Raw genomic sequence first — 16,982 nt, forward strand, 5'->3', positions numbered from 1 at the left:
ATGCCATTGACGAGTCCCTCCCCTTCCAGGTCGAGAGCGATGCGTCCGACGTAGCTCTGGAGGCCACCCTCAACCAAGCGGGCAGACCCGTGGCCTTCTTCTTCCTTCGTACCTCGATGCTTCTGAAATCCGCCACTCCTCAGTCGAAAAGGAGGCCCAGGCCATAGTAGAAGCTGTGCGACATTGGAGGCATTACCTGGCCAGCAGGAGATTCACTCTCCTCACTGACCAACGGTCGGTTGCCTTCATGTTTGAAATGAACAGCGGGGCAAGATAAAAAACGACAAGATCTTGCGGTGGAGGACCGAACTCTCCACCTACAACTACGAGATTTTGTATCGTCCCGGGAAGGTAAACGAGCCTCCTGTTGCCTTGTCCCGCGGCACATGTGCCACCGCACAAGTGGACCGCCTCCGAGCCCTCCACGAAGACCTCTGCCACCCGGGGGTCACTCGCTTTTTCCATTTTGTAAGACCCGCAACCTGCTCTACTCCATCGAGGTCAGGACAGCCAAATCTGCGCGGAGTGCAAACCGCACTTCTACCGACCAGAGAAAGCGCAACTGATAAAGGCTTCCCGTCCCTTTGAATGCCTCAGCGTTGACTTCAAAGGCCCCCTCCCCTCCACCGACCGCAACACGTACTTCCTGAACGTGATTGACGAGTACTCCCGGTTCCCATTCGCCATCCCCTGCCCCGACATCACTGCAACCACCTTCATCAAGGCCCTCCATAGCATCTTTGCACTGTTCGGGTTCCCTGCTTACATACACAGCGATAGGGGGTCCCCCTTTATGAGAGACGAACTGCATCAATTCCTGCTCAGCAAGGGCATCGCCTCGAGCAGGACGATCAGTTACAACCCCCGGGGTAACGGACAGGTAGAGAGGGAGAACGGAATGGTCTGGGATCCGTCCTACTGGCCCTACGGTCCAGGAACCTCCCAGTCTCCCGCTGGCAAGAAGTCCAACTGGATGCCCTCCACTCCATCCGGTCACTGCTTTGTACGACCACCAATCAGACACCTCACGAACATCTCCTTGTCTTCCCCAGGAAGTCCTCCTCTGGGACCTTGCTCCTGACCTGGCTGGCAGCACCTGGACCCATCCTGCTCTGAAAACACATGCGGGCGCACAAGTCGGACCCGTTGGTCAAGAGCGCATCTGCTCCATGCTAACCCCCGGTACGCCTACGTGGCGTACCCCGACGGCCGACAAGATATGGTCTCCCTACGGGACCTGGCACCCGCCAGAACCCCACGCACATTCCAGCCGCCAGTCCCACCCTCCCCTCCACCGCAGCACCTTACAGGAGGATCGGTCCTATCCCAGCCCCGTCTAGGCCCCCCCCACCCACCGACGCCCCCCGCAGGCGCTCCCTTCCCAGGTCAACAGTTTTCCCCACCAGCGCCTTCTAGGGGTTCCAAAGCTGCCATGGAGATTGAAGCCACGCTCCCAGAGTCACAGATGACCGAGCCTCCACCGGAGTCACCACCGAAGCTCCGACGATCACAGAGGACGACCAGGAGCCCCGCTCGGCTGATTGCTTCATTTTAAGTGTAATCTTTAAATATAAACCATCAAATGTACATAGCTATCAGAATTGTAAATAGTTACTAAACACTGTACGCAGGTATTACGGTACCTCCATAACTAATTATACCATGTTGCCATGTTTTGTAGTTTCAGGCCACCACCCCCGCCAGACTCTTTTTTAACAGGGGGTGAATGTGGTATTATAGGTATTACGGTACCTGATAGGCTAAAGCACCATTGGTGGAAACTGTATGCTTTCTATTGGTTAGAATGTATGATAGCTCCGCCCTGATAGGCGGGGTATAAGAACCCGTGCCGCCCCAGCAGCCTTCATTCAGTACCTGAGCTGCTGGGGGAAACATCTAGCTTATTAAAGCCTTCAGTTGGACTACAACCTCGCTTTAGTCTGCATCACAGACCTCAACCACCTCACGGTGCTGCAGAAAGTGCAGCAATCCAGGGACCAGCAGAAGATCACGTATGCTGCTTATGCCACGGATCTGCCTGCGCTGGCTCCAGAAGATGTTGTTCGCGTCCAGTTGCCTGAGGGAGGCTGGTCAGCCCCAGCTATTGTCGTCAGACAGGCTGCCCCCAGGTCTTTCATTATTCAACTGGCTGAAGGCTCCATTCTACGGCACAACAGGAGGGCGCTGGGCAAATTTCCCTGCCCACCACCTGACCGCACTTCTCCGCATGTCATCATGCTGCCTCAGGACATCTCGCCCCACGAGGCCACCGAAATGGCAGCAATCGCGCCCGTCCAGGTGCCGGTGTCTCCCCCTCCACCTCTGAGGCGATTGAGAAGAATTTGTCGTCCGCCACAAAGACTGAATCTACAGACTTAAATCATGTAAATTTTGTTCAGTTTGCTCTGTATCTGCACGATAGACACCTTCCCATGTATATATGTTCATTCATTCACCACTTGTACATAGTCATGCATGTATATACCGCCACGTTCCAAAATTTATTTTAAAAAGGGGAGATGTCATAATATCCACTCATGTACATAATGAGATGCAGACAGGCAGTGATTGACACACAGGATAATCAATGAACACACACGACACAGAACAACCAATCACCAGACAGGACACCACCACTATCAAGCCCACAGGGCAGTAAGACTCTCCCTCTCTCACAGGACACAGCTACTGAGATAGTAAGAGTGCACAAGCCAGTGAGCACTAGCACCATGAGGTAGAGAGTTAGTCTGGTCAAGCCAGTAGGAGGTTATCAGTTAGATTGATAGAGTGTCAACTCACAGCAGATTATGTACAGCAATCAGGAAGTTCAATAAAACAGTGTTGGACCATCTTCTGTGTCAGAAGCCTGTTTCTAGTTTCACTGCATCAAGTTGCAGTCAACATTGAACCAACTCACATAACACATCAAGGTGGGTGACTTACAACAGGGCCAAGGCAGCACTCTTACGAAACAAACTTCGGTTTGGGGTGTATTACCCCGCCACATTGTGGGTAAAGTCCAGGAGGAGGAGCATTATTTTCAGATGCCAGAAGAGGCGAATGACTTTGTCCAGGAGCAAGGGCTGGGGGAGGGTTAGGGATGGGTTGAGTTGTATCTTTTCATGATTTGTCAAGGTTTTGTTAAAAATTGTATTGTTAATATGTTATTGATTGTTGCTTATAAGTGTGATGTTGATGATGTGGTTGGACTTTCCTGCTGGCGACACCAGGTTACGAAAAGGGAGGGGAGAGTTTTGGGAAGGTGTGGGGATGGTGGGACTCTTTGTGAGGCAGTGGGGAGCGTGATAGATCGATGAGTAAAAATAATGGGGGATGGGTGAGATGGGTGATGGAGGTGAGGTCCATTGTTTGGACCTCCGGGTAGGAGTCGCCATGTTAGTGTGACATGCTTGTAAACGGAAGCAGAGTGGGGGATGGGGCTGCGATGAGTAGCCAGAGAAGGGGAGTGGGGGGAGGGGAGAGAGCAGAAGGGTGGAAGGGAGATGGAGTGGTGGGTTGGTGATGCAGTTGTTTTTTTAAGTTGGATATGGGGGAAAATGGAGGGGGGGGGGGGGCATTTTGTGTGAGCTCAAGTCGGTTGGGGAATGGATAATTAGGGGTGTATGGGAGTTGGAGATGATGGCGGATTTTAATAGAGAGCAAAAACCTTTGGTTACGATTGTAACCTGGAATGCCTGAGGGTTGAATGGGCCGGTCAAGAAATCAAGGGTGTTGGCGCGCTTAAAGAATTTAAAGGCAGATGTGATTTTCCTGCAGGAAATGCATTTATGAGTAACAGATCAGATTGGTTAGTGTTCCCAGAGGTGGGGAAGGACAGGTGGCAAGCATTGGATGATCACTAAGGTTACAGGAGAGAGTAAAGGGGGTTTGATTGGTGCAGTTGGGGAGGCGCCTGGGCCGGATGGCTTCCCGGCCATATTTTTTTTTAGTTTTGGGGAGTATTGGCCCTGCACCTCCTGAATATGTTTAATGAGGCATTGGAGAGGGGGCGGGGGGGGGGGGGGAGATTTGTGAAGGGCGACAGGATTTGTGAAGGGCGACAGTTATCTAGCAACATTAGGAGGCTATTGAATATGGTCATTATCCCGTTGGGCAGTAGGGTGCCAGAGGTGATAGTATTGATGGGTGCAGCGGCCTTTGATCGTGTTGAGTGGCGATATTTGTTTGAGACGTTGAGGTAGTTTGGGTTTGGGCTGACATTTGTGACATGGATACAATTGCTCTAGGCGTTCCCCAAGGCGAGTGTCCAAACAAATGGGGTGGATCAAGATTTTTTAAGCTACATAGGGCAACGAGGCAGTGGCGATACAACCATTGGCAACTGCACTCTGGGGCTCGGAGGAGTGGCAGGGGATTGTAAGGGGGGTAGGGAGCACAGGGTTGGTTATATACGTCGCGGATCCGTTGGATAGATTGGGAAGAATTATGACATTGTTGGGAAAATGCGGGGCCTTCTCCAGGTACAAATTGAACGTAGGAAAGAGTGAGGTCTTCCTGGTAAATGAGTTAGGAAGGAACATGAATCTGGGGCCCCTGCCATTCAAGAATGTGAATGCTCGGTTTAGGTATTTGGGGATCTAAGTTGAGCATGACTGGGTAACGATTCACAGATGGAACCTAACAGGACTGGTGGAGGGGGTCAAGGGATATCGAAAGAGGTGGGATGCCCTGCCATTAGTGCTGGCAGGGAGAGTACAGGTTGTAAAGATTAACGTGTTCCCCAGGTTCCTGTTTGTTTTTCAATCTCTCCCAATTTTTCTTCCGAAAGCCTTTTTGCTGAGGGTGGATGGACTAATCTCAGAGTTTGTATGGGCTGGTAAGACACAGTGGGTTAATAGGATGCCGTTGCAGAGGAAAAGATAGGTAGGGGGGCTAGCATTTCCAAATTTGCTGCAAGGTGAGGCAATGGTGGCAGAGAGGGAGTCGGAGTGGGTACAGGAGCAGGAGGACCCCAGCAAGGGGTCAAGTCTGAGAGACATGTTAATGGCCCTGCTCCCATTTTCCTGGGGAAGTACTCCAATAGCCCAGTGGTGGTCTCTTCGATAAAGATTTGGAACCAGCTGAGGAAGCACTTTAAGTTGGGATGGGGGTCGGTGCTGGCCCCGATGTATGAATCACAGGTTTGCGCCCGGTAGGATGGATGGGATGTACGAGACGTGGCGAAGGGGAGGGGTAATATGAGTGAGGGACCAGTTTGTAGAAGAGCGGTTTGCAGAGCTTTGCGAGACACTTGTCTCAGACACTACAGGTGCAGGATTTTGTACGGAAAGAACTACCCGGGTTCCCTTCGTTACCAGAATATACGCTCCTGGAGAGGGGAGGATTGGGGATATTTATGGATAGCTGGGAAAGAAAGAGACGGCATTGGTGAACAGGATTAAGGGCAAATGGGAAGAAGAGCTGGGGATCAAGCTAGGATGGCGGATATGGAACAAGATGCTGTGCTGGGTCAACATGGCCTCCTTGTTCACGAGGACGAGTCTCATACAATTTAAGATGGCGCACAGGGCACAGATCAGTGAATTCTTCACAGGGGTGAAAGATCCCTTTTTGAAGTGTGGGAGCAGACCGGCGAAACACACCTATATGTTCTGGGGGTGCGAGAAACTGGTGGGATTTGGGGATGGGGGTGGTGTGCGGGAGGTATTTAAGAATTTGTCGGTAATTCTGGTGTTTGGGGTAACACAGAGCTGCAAATGGGGAAGGGGGTGGGGAAAGGGGGCCGATGCCATTGCCCGGCTAAGGATACTGCCGAATTGGCAGTGCCACCACCCCCAGGACGTACAGGAATTTCTGCGCCTGGCAAAGATTAAATTTGCCCTCAGGAGGTGTGGCATGTGGCACAGTGGTTAGCACAGGGACTGCAGCGCTGAGGACCCGGGTTCGAAACCCGGCACTGGGTCACGGTCCGTATGGAGTTTGCACATTCTCCCCATGTCTGCGTGGGTTTCACCCCCACAACCCAAAAGATGTGCAGGCTAGGTGGATTGGCCACGCTAAATTGCCCCTTAATTGGAAAAAAAAATAATTGGGTACTCTAAATTTAAAAAAAAGGTCTGAGGAAGAGTTCTGCACGCGATGATATCCATGTTTAAGGAACTGTTTGTCACCACGGGGGAGGGAGGGATATAAAGGGAAAAATTTGTACAAACTGTACATTAATCGCATGTGGATATTCTTTGTAACAAAAGTTTGAGTTTGGATTAAAATACCATGAACAAAGGTCTGGTGTCAAAATTAGAAGAGCTGTCTCACAGCCTAGTCAAAACAGTCTGATAGTCCCACTCATGGAATCATACCATGCCGATAATGTCCCAGACAGCATCACCACCAGGTATGTCCTGTCCCACTGGCAGGGCAGACCCAGCAGAGGTGGCGGTACTGTTGCATACAGGCGGGAGTGAGTTGCCCTTGAAGCCTTCAACAAAGACTCTGAGCCCCATGAAGTCTCATGGCATCAGGTTAAACATGCGTATTAGCTTGTATACTCCCATGGTGGCTATTAAACACCTCTTTGGAGGGGGAGGCATCACAAATATCCTTATCCTCAATGGTGGAAAAAGTCAGCCCACCAGTGCAAAAAGCTAAGACTAAAGCATTTGCAACAATCTTCTGCCTAGTGCTAAGTGGATGACAACCTTGGTCTCCTCCCGAGGTCCTCAGATGCCAATCTTCAGCCAATTCAGTTCACTCCTCATGGAATGGTTGAAAGCACTGGACATCGCAAAGGCCAAGGGGTGCTGACAATATCCCCTCAATTGTACAGAAGACTTATGCTCCAGAGCTTGTTGTGTCCCTAAGTCAAGCTGTTCAGTACAGCTACAACACTGGCATCTATCCGGCAATGTGGGAATTCGCCCAGATACATCCTGTACACAAAAAGCCGGACAAATTCAACCAGTCAAATATCATCCCATCAGTCTGCACTTGATCATCAGTAAAGTGATAAAAGGCATAATCAACAGTGCTATCAAGCAGAATTTGCTTAAAAACCCGCTCACAGACGCTCAGTTCAAGTTCCACCAGGGCCACTCAGCTCCTGACCTTGGTTTAAACATGGACAAAAGAGCCAAACTCCAGAAGTGAGGTGAGGGACTGTCCTTGACATCAAGGAGCATTTGACAGTGTGGCGTCAAGGAGCCCTAATAAAACTGGAGTCAATGGGAATCAGAAGGAAAACCCTCCACTAGTTAAAGTCATACTTAGCACAAAGATGACTATGGTTGTTGAAAGTCAATCATCTCAGTTCCAGGACATCATTGAATGAGTTTATCAGGGTAGCGTCCTAGACCCACCCATCTTCAGCTGCTTCATCAATGACCTTTCCATCAAAAGTTCAAAAGTGGGGATTTTCACTGATGTTCTGCACCATTCGCGACTCCTCAGATACTGAATCAGTCAGTGTCCAAATGCAGCAAGACCTGGACAATACCCAGGCTTGGGCTGACAATCTGCAAACAACATTCACACGACAGAAGTACTGAATATTGACTATTGCGAATGAGAAAGTGTCCAAGTCCCGGCAGCTGAATCCCAGCTAACACCATCAACGTCCTGGGGGTTACCATTGATCAGAAACTGGACTAGCCTTATAAATACTGTGACTGCATGGGCAGATCAGAGGCTGGGAATTCTGCAGAGATTAACTCACCTCCTGTCTCTCCATAGCCTGTTGACCATCTACAAGGCACAAGTCAGGAGTGTGATGAAATACTCCCCACTTGCCTGGATGAGTGCAGCTCCAATAACACTCAGGAAGCTCAACACCATCCGGGACAAAGCAGCCTGCTTGATTGGCACCCCTTCCACAAACATTTACCCGCTCCAGCAGCAACCCAAGTGGCAGCATGTGCATAATCTACAAGTTGCACTGCAGGAGCTCACCAGACACTAGACAGCAGCACCCAAACTCACGACTGCCACCATGTAGAAGGTCACATGCAGGAGACAGATGGGAACACCACCTCTTGGAAGCACCCCACCAAGCTACTCCCTGACTTTGAAACATATCGCTGGTCCTTCACTGTCACTGGGTCAAAATCCTCGAACTCCTGAACAACAATGTGGGTGTATCTACACCTTGGACTGCAGCGGTTCAAAAAAGCAGTTCATCATCATCCTTCTCAAGGGCAATTAGCGATGGGTAGTAAATGCTGGCCTAGCCAGTGATGCCCAAATCCCGATGTATGGATTCTTAAAAATCAGAGAGGACAAGCACAGTTTTCAAATTTTATTTTCATATATACATATACAGGTTCATACAGCATCAAGTACTGGACCTCAAAATGTAGCATACACATTCCGAAACCTTGTCACTGATTGCCATTAAAATGACCAGCCTGATGCTTATTCCAACTCTGCACGGAAGCGCCAACCCTACACCAGTTTCAGCAAACATTTCATCTTTAATAAAAAGCAAAACTATGGAAATTTTCAATAAAACTATATCTTATACTGTACAAGTAAATCCACAAGCCTATTGATCAGTACAGCAGCACTAAAACTCCTTTTCGTCATAAAACCCTTACCATATTGTGTAAAATCACCTGAGTTGAGATCAACATACACACAGTAAATTATTAGTCCTGAGAATAGACTGTTCTAAAATGTCTGTGAGTAGTTTACGTTTGGTTCCCAGGATTTCATTGGACAGTACTAGGTCGCAAACCACAGCTCATTCTCTCCTGAATTTGTCACTTGTTTCCTGGTCTCCATTTTCATGGGTCATTATCTACCATGACTGTATCCTGTGTCAATCCTTCGTGCTGAATTGCTGCTGTTGCCATGCCAATAGCTTCCTCCAATGTCTGCTGGTCCTCCAGCTAAAGAGACAAACATTGACAGGGGCTTACAAAATCAGCAGGTGTGGTAAGACATTGTGTTCTTGGTCATTTTAACATTACACTGCTGGTTAATCTTTATAAATGGTACAAGGTCTTTATTAAGAGAAGTTTAATTGCCACTACTGTGACAATCTGTCCTGGTCAAATGTTCTTCTCTCAGCCAGCCAGCCATTGATCCCATTACCCTATTTTGCACAAACGACAATGACTGCACTTAAAACGAGATTCATCAGTTTTGAACCACTTTGGGACATCCTGCGGATATGATTAAGCAACACACAAGTGTTAAGTTCTTCATAAAGTTTGACACAAACTGGGTGAAAAGATACAAGTCACAAATCTCACATACGGTCATTTGGAATTACAGAACTTGACTACTGTTGAAAAGCGACATGCTGTCGAAATTTTACATCTTGTACTCATCAGGACAGATTCGCAAGAATCCCAAATCTAACTGGAACAAGGGCTGTTTTTTTGGCAAGAGGATTCTTTTTTAAAAAAAATTATTTTTATTCAGGTTTTTATCGAAACAAAAGTTTTACATAACCATTAACAACATTTAACAAAACAAGGTGAACATTAATATTATATAAAAGAAAAAAAAAAGAATATGCAGTAAGTGAACATTTCCCCACCCTCCCTGGCAAGAGGATTCTGATCCATAGAAGTGTTGCCATGGAGAGTGCAACAATTCGTTGTCAAGCTTTTGTTTAAATTCAAACCAAGTCGGTCGACTGATTGGTCAAGGGATTGCCATGGGGAAGAAGATAGGGAATAGCTGTCCCCTAAGCATTTGTTTAGTTGAAAAAGGTGCAATGATTGAACAGTTCCTTCATTCTGCAAAGAACATGGCCCTGTGTATGCATATATATATATATATAGCTTCTAGCATGCGCAAGTGAGCCAGGCTGCGATCCTGACTGATTAGCAAGTGTTGTCCAATCATGGAGTCAGACTGAATACTGGACCGTGTGTTGAGTTTTGCAAGCGCGGGTTCATAGAGATCACAGAATGAGAAGGAGGCCATTCGGCCCATCGAGTCTGCACCGGCCCATGGAAAGATCACCCTACCTAGGCCCACACCTCCACCCTATCCCCGTAATCCCACCCCACTAAGGGCAATTTATCAAGGCCAATCCACCTAACTTGCGCATCTTTGGACTGTGGGAGGAAACCGGAGCACCTGGAGGAAACCCACGCAGACACGGGAGAGCGTGCAAACTCCACACAGACAGTGACCCGAGCCGGGAATCGAACCTGGGACTGTGAAGCAACTTTGCTAACCACTGTGCTACCATGCTGTCCTTAAGTTGGTTGGTTAAGTAATCAGCACTTTGTCGATTGCAAACACGCGAAGGAATGTACTATTTGATACGATCTACCCCAGTCTTTAGTATGCATGGCCTACATACCTGGCATCACCCCGACACTGAAATTAATTTACCATATTAGTAATATCCTTTTTAAAAAAAATAATAATCTTAATTAGTGTCACAAGTAGGCTTATATTAACACTGCAATGAAGTTACTGTGAAAATCCCTTAGTCGCCACACTCCAGCGATCAATAAAAGCCTGTACGTTTATTAGCAATCAGAAGACAGTTCAACAGGGGCATCCATGGTTCCCCCTAATTTAGTCATTAGCAATGGATTACAATTGAGGGATACGGACCCCGGAAGTGCAGAAGATTTTAGTTTAGACGGGCAGCATGGTCAGCACAGGCTTGGAGGGCCGAAGGGCCTGTTCCTGTGCTGTACTTTTCTTTGTTCTTTGTTTGTTCTTTGAGATAATTTAGAAAGGTAATGGGCATGTTTCTAATTAACTGACACCACATATAACAAGGACATCTTTCACAGGTCAAGGAACATATTGGTCCCAATCAGTGGTTCCTTCACATGAATTGAGAGATAGGTACTGTTATGGTGGCCACGAAGGACACGGGGGAAATCGGCACTAGATCTCCCCATGGGCTTCGTGGAATATGATTTCCCCTAATGAGTGGGCGGAGGCTTGCCCAATAGGAGGCATGTAGCGGGAGTTTAAAGCCTGCAGTTCCAACCCGGGCGGGCATCTCCATAGGTCCCTGGGCTGGGGTGCAAGTGTTGTAAACTGTGGTATATTAGTAAAGTGCGTTATTGATAGAAGATTGGCCTTGGTGACGTTATTACATTGGCGACGAGGTGTAAAAACTTGCTGAGCAGCCTTGAGTTGAATACAAGCAACTTATCCGATAAGAAACAAACTGCCTCTCTTTGGTAAACTTGAACCTTGTGATGTTAACTGAGAAGACCAATATGCAGAGAGCAGGCGTTACTTCTTTTGGGCTGATAGAATTTTGAGATGAGAAGCAGAAAGTGATTCCGCTGACAGCATGCGGTCCCGAAATTCAGCGCAATAAAAAGCCTAACCTACCCAGATGCCTCTGACTCGAAAACTTTTGACAAGCTCGTAGACAGAGTGAAATCGCGATGACTCAAAGCCCTCTATCATTCTCCAGAGATATCGCTTTTACATGGCAGGAAGAACACCGGAGGAGCCAATCACTGAATTTTTAACCAGGTTGAGAAAACCGGCGGAGCACAATGAATTCGGCCTCGCCCTGACCGAGATGTAGTGAGACAGACTGGTGTGCAGAATAAACAATGTCACGACTCAGAAAAAGTTACTGGCAGAGCCTAATCTGGATCTAAAAAAAAGCCCTATTATAGGAAGGATAGTGTTAAACTCGAAAGAGTGCAGAAGAGATTTACGAGGATGCTACTAGGACTTGATGGTTTGAGTTATAAGGAGAGGTTGGATAGGCTGAGACATTTTTTCCCTGGAGCGTAGGAGGCTTAGGGGTGATATAATAAAGGTCTATAAAATAATGAGGAGCATCAATAAGGTAGATAGTCAACATCTTTTACCAAAGGTAGAGGAGTCTAGAACTAGAGGGCATAGGTTTAAGGTGAGAGGGGAGAGATACAAAAGAGACCAGAGGGGAAATTTCTTCACACAGAGCGTGGTGAGCATCTGGAACGGGCTGCCAGAGGCAGTGGTGGAGGCGGGTACAATTTTGTCCTTTAAAAAACAGTTAAGACAGTTACATGGGCCGGGTGGGTACAGAGGGATGTGGGCCAAATGCAGGCAAGTGGGACTAGCTTAGTGATAGAAACTGGGTGGCATGGACCAGCTGGGCCGATGGGCCTGTTTCCATGCTGTTAACATCTATGACTCTATGATAGTGCTGTCCCTGGAGAACGTGGAAAAAGAGGCTCAGGAGATACAGGGGGCACCTGGCAGGAGTGTCCTCCGGTTTTTTTTTTGGGGGGGGCGCTTGTGTAAAGGCGGCCATTCCTCAGTTGAAGGAGCCTGTGTGAATCGCCTGTCATCAAATCAGTGTTCAGATGGTGTCCCCTGGCAGTCAAGGTAATTTCATGACAATCCTAGGATACTAGGGAACGAGAGGAATGGAGATGCCAGCGATGGGCTACTGTAAGCACTGTAAAAGGGCACAACCAAGGCAAGGCTATAGGAATCAGCAATACACATGCTACTCGGGGAAAATGTTGAGGCCAGCACAGACTCATACCATGCAGCTATGCTCACTCCAAGACAAAGAGACAGTGCAATCAAACATTATCATCACGACCAAGGTCGCCCTGATAATGATAAAGTTACTAGTAAGTAGTCATCCATTAAATACCGAGATGGACACGAAGGATGCTGTCTCCATCCTTGGGGAACAGACATTTGACCGCCTCCACAAATGGTAACCAATCTTTGAGTTTGTAAGACACTAGAACCAGATTAGTCACCTACACGGGGAAACTTTACGGATTAAGGGTACCACAACGACCCCAGTGACCTACAGGCAGAAGTCAGCCCAGCTGTCTCTCAGGGACCAAGTCTTATGGGGGGAGATTGGCTCCAGCTGGATTGGCTAGAGATTTTCAGACTGGGTGTTGCAGTACTGTACAAAATTATCAGCAAATACCTTGAAGTCTTCCATGAGGGCCTTGGGAAAATAAGAGGAGCGAGAGCCACAATCTATGTTGACTCTGATGATATGCCTATATATTTCAGGGCAAGACTGGTTCCGTATTCCCTGTTGGAGAAGGTAGAGACCGAGCTTGGGCACCTGGAATGCCAAGGTATAATAAGACCTGTGCAATTCGCAGAGTGGACAGTACCTGTCGTCCCCACTCTTAAGCTGGGCAAATCAATCCATTTTTGTGGGGATTATAAGCTTACAGTCAATCGGGTTTCCAAATTGGATAGGTACCCCATTCCGCAATAGACCTATATGCTAAACTAGCAGGTGGCCAGACGTTCACCAAGTTAGATGCAAGCCATCTTCAACTCTAATTAGACGAGCCTTCCCGCAAATACATCACGATCAACACACACAAGTGCCGATATGAGTACACTCGCTTGTCCTTCGGGGTCTCATCAGCGTGCGCCATATTCCAATGGGTTATGGAGAACACACTCCAAGGGTTACCCAAAGTGGTGGTGTACTTGGGTGACATTCTGATTCTGATCACAGGGACATCAGAACAAGAGCACCTGGAAAACGTAGATGAGGTCTTGTGGCGATCTTCGAAAGCAGGGGTACATCTCAAAAGGGAGAAATACAAGAGCGCTAAATGACCTATTTTGGCTATCGGATGGCAAAAAAAGGGCTACAACCAGTGGAGGACAGCAGGGCCATCACAGAGTGCCAACTCCAGAAACAATATGGAATTGAAATCCTTCCTGGGATGATTCAATTATTATGGGAAATTTATCCCAAATTTGGCCTTCTTGCTGTCTCCGTTACACATACTACTGCAAAAGTACCAGAAATGGTACCGGGGGCACCACAGGTGGAGGCCTTCAAAAAAGTAAAAGGCATCCAATCTATTCGCCCATTTCAACTCAAAAAGGAACTCATCCTGATGTGCAATGCTTCTCTTCATGGGGTTGGGGCAGTACTCTTACACCGCTGGAAAGACGGAACAGAAAAACATATCACTTAGGCCTCCAGGACTCTCTTGGATGCCAAGCGGAGGTACTCAAAACGTGAATGAGGGCTTGGCGGTTGTGTTTGGTATATATTTTTTTAAATCGCCAATATGTCAATGGAAGGCAGGATAAATGCAAATTACTGCGGATGCTGGAATCTGAAACCAAAATAAAAATGCTGGAAAATCTCAGCAGGTCTGGCAGCATCTGTAGGGAGAGAAAAGAGCTAACGTGTCGAGTCCAGATGACCCTTTGTCATCTACGGGAGTAGCCAGGCAGGCCATGGGTGTGGGTGCACATGGACTTGGCCAGGCCTTCTATGGGTTGCATATTTTTGATCCTAGTAGATGCACACTCCAAATGGTTGGAGATGCATTGCATGGGCTCCATGACCCTCCCACACTACGATCGAGAAACTACAACAAGAGTTTTTGCACATGACACATCAAAAGTCCTGGTTTCTGACAATGGCACAGCTTTCACCAATGATGAGTGCCAGGCCTTCATGAAATCAAATGGCATCAGGCATATTAGAATAGCAACATATCATCCTTCATCCAATGGACTGGCAGAACGGCGGTGCAGATCTTCAAAATTGGCATGAAAAAGCAGCCAGCAACGTCAATTAAGACCAAATTGGCACAGTTTTACTTGATTACAGGACCACTCCTCACATTACAACAGGAATTGTCCCAGCGGAACGGTTAATGGGACAGCAACATCACACAAGATTCAGCATACTATTCCCAAACCTGGTAGGGAGGGTGGAGTCCCATCAAGGGAATCAGAAAATAATTATGGTTCTGTGAGATCTGAAAGAATATTCAAGACAGGCGATCCAGTTTTTGTGAGGAATTTCGGAGATGGTTCCAGTTGGATCCCCGGAGTCATATTGGAGAAAACGAGACCCGGATCCTACAAAGGTCCAGGATAAGGTCTTGAGGAAACACCTGGACCACATTAGAAGTAGAAAGTCTGTCCCTCGCAAGCCTCCTCTCTGGCCACAGAGGTTGCTACCACCAGTGCAGGGCTACCGCCCATAGAGAAACCTGTGTCCATCCCCCCTGATGACAAGGACTCTGGTCCCGAGATGGAAGCAGAGGAATAAGGTGTTCGGTAGCAGGCACCGAGGAGGAATACGCACTGGTAACTCTTCGGCGCTCCCTCAGGAAATGAAGGTCACCAATCCGGTTCATACCTCCGGATCCCATTCCGCCCTCATTCAATCTCAGACCGACTGTGAAGAGGCAGAGGAAACCTCTTCACCGCGGGAGTGCTGAGGGGGAAAACGGATTTAAGGAGATCAGCAATAGATCTCCCCCTGAGCTTCATGGAATATGAATTCCCCTATTAAGTGGGCGGAGATTCAGCCAATAGAAGGTGCATGGCAGGAATTTAAAACACGCAGTTCCGAATCAGACCGGGCTTCCCCAGGTCTCCTGGCTGGGACACAAGTGCTGTATGCTGCAGTAGCAATTCTTTTTGTACTTTAATAAATGGAGTTCTTGATAGAAGACTGGCCTTGGCAGAGTTATTACACATCACAGATACTCTATAACTCTCTACCAAGGGTTATTAACCCCCCATTTACCCTCATTGGAAAGAATACTTAAAAATTTTTTTTTAGAATATCCCAATGATTTGTATCCAATAAAGGGGCAATTTACCATGGCCAATCCACTTACCTGCACATCTTTGGGTTGTGGGGGTGAAACTTACGCAGACACGGGGAGAATGTGCAAACTCCACACGGGCAGTGACCTGGGTTCGAACTCGAACCCAGATCCTCGGTGCTGTGAGGCAGCAGTGCTAACCATTGCGCCACCGCACCTCCCTAGTTGGAAGAAATACTTTGTCTCTAATCAAACAAGTTACTGCTCAAATATTTCCATTTTCATTGTTTTAACATATTAATGTAATAGCACATGATCACAACAAGCTGCCGTATATTTATTTTTTAACATCAATTGAAAAATGCTTTAAAAAAAATTAAGCAGCAAACTCCAGAATCAAAGACGAGGAAGTACTTAGCCTACAGTGAAAATGTGAGCTCTTATTGCAAAAGTAATATCTTTTGTAGGATACCTAGTACTCAGTTCTAGGATCAAATAATATTGGGATTTAGTTCATCGTCCACATACTATTTTTAACTTTAGCTCGTCAGCCTCTTCAGGACCAGTTATGCAGTTACTTGCGAACATTAAGAAGCAGGTTGTTGTGTGCACTGATGCCGAAGTGGCGGGATATCATGAGTTAGGCTGATGGCTTAACCTTGGGAGTGCACAAAAGCAACAGAAACAAAATCACCTCAAGCATGTGGTGTCGCACTGTTCCAAGCCAATATTCACTGTGGAAAACCCCAGGGTTGTTTGGGCTTGGTGTGTACCTCCAGTGCAATGGTAACCAGAGTGCTTAGGAAAGACCTAAAGAGTGCTTCATAAACAAATCTAATTCAATTTAAATGTGTTGGGTGTGTTGATGTTCTCACATAGTCAGTACAATTAAAGTCTACCATCTGGGAGCAGAGCTTTGCACGTGGCAGAGTCAGGTCTGCAATAAGTCGCACTGCTCCAGTAGCTATTGCAGCAACTAGTCAGAGATTAGATGCCAAGGCAGCATGCAGTCTAAACGCAACTTGGCAGAAAGCATCTGCCCAATTTAAGCAGTGACTACTAGTTAGGTCTCACTTTTGAGTGACAATACTATTTTATCAGTGCATCTCTGCTAACATTAGTTCTCTCTCTTTTCCCTGATTTATGTACACCACTTGCCTCCGGTGGGTACAGAGGACTGAATCACTGGCACAGGAAATTAATGATGCAATGCTATTAATGAGATGACCCCCAAATCTGGCTTATAGTTATCATCATCATGAACGGGGTCAGACTCCCACGCCTTAATCTTAAGTCAGGCACTTGGTACGCTAACAAATAAAGTAGTTGAGAAAGATGAGAACTATTTTTTTCCTAAAACTTTTTGTGTAAATGTGCCGCTGCAGCAAAAAGATTAGGCATTTATCAAATGTTGCCCAACAGCTTACGGTAAACAAATTCTCACGAAGCATGCTAATATTACCATAAACTGCACTCCATGTAACGGTTTGATTTATTCTGTTTTCAAATTATATTAAC

The 16,982-nt window shown here is 47.2% G+C and overlaps 1 protein-coding gene across 1 annotated transcript in view; it reads right to left on the reverse strand.

Moving 5' to 3' along the window:
• Positions 1-8,236: 8,236 nt before the first annotated feature.
• The window catches only part of LOC140393893 (zinc finger protein 76-like), a 126,665-nt gene continuing 117,919 nt past the window's right edge, over positions 8,237-16,982 (reverse strand). Inside the window, exon 15 of the mRNA XM_072480489.1 lies at positions 8,237-8,843. Within this exon, the coding sequence (XP_072336590.1) occupies positions 8,739-8,843 (105 nt within the window). The 3' untranslated portion in view covers positions 8,237-8,738. The remainder of the gene's footprint in view (positions 8,844-16,982) is intronic.

Source organism: Scyliorhinus torazame, chromosome 17 (assembly GCF_047496885.1).
Source record: "Scyliorhinus torazame isolate Kashiwa2021f chromosome 17, sScyTor2.1, whole genome shotgun sequence".
NCBI classification, from domain to species: Eukaryota; Metazoa; Chordata; class Chondrichthyes; order Carcharhiniformes; family Scyliorhinidae; genus Scyliorhinus; species Scyliorhinus torazame.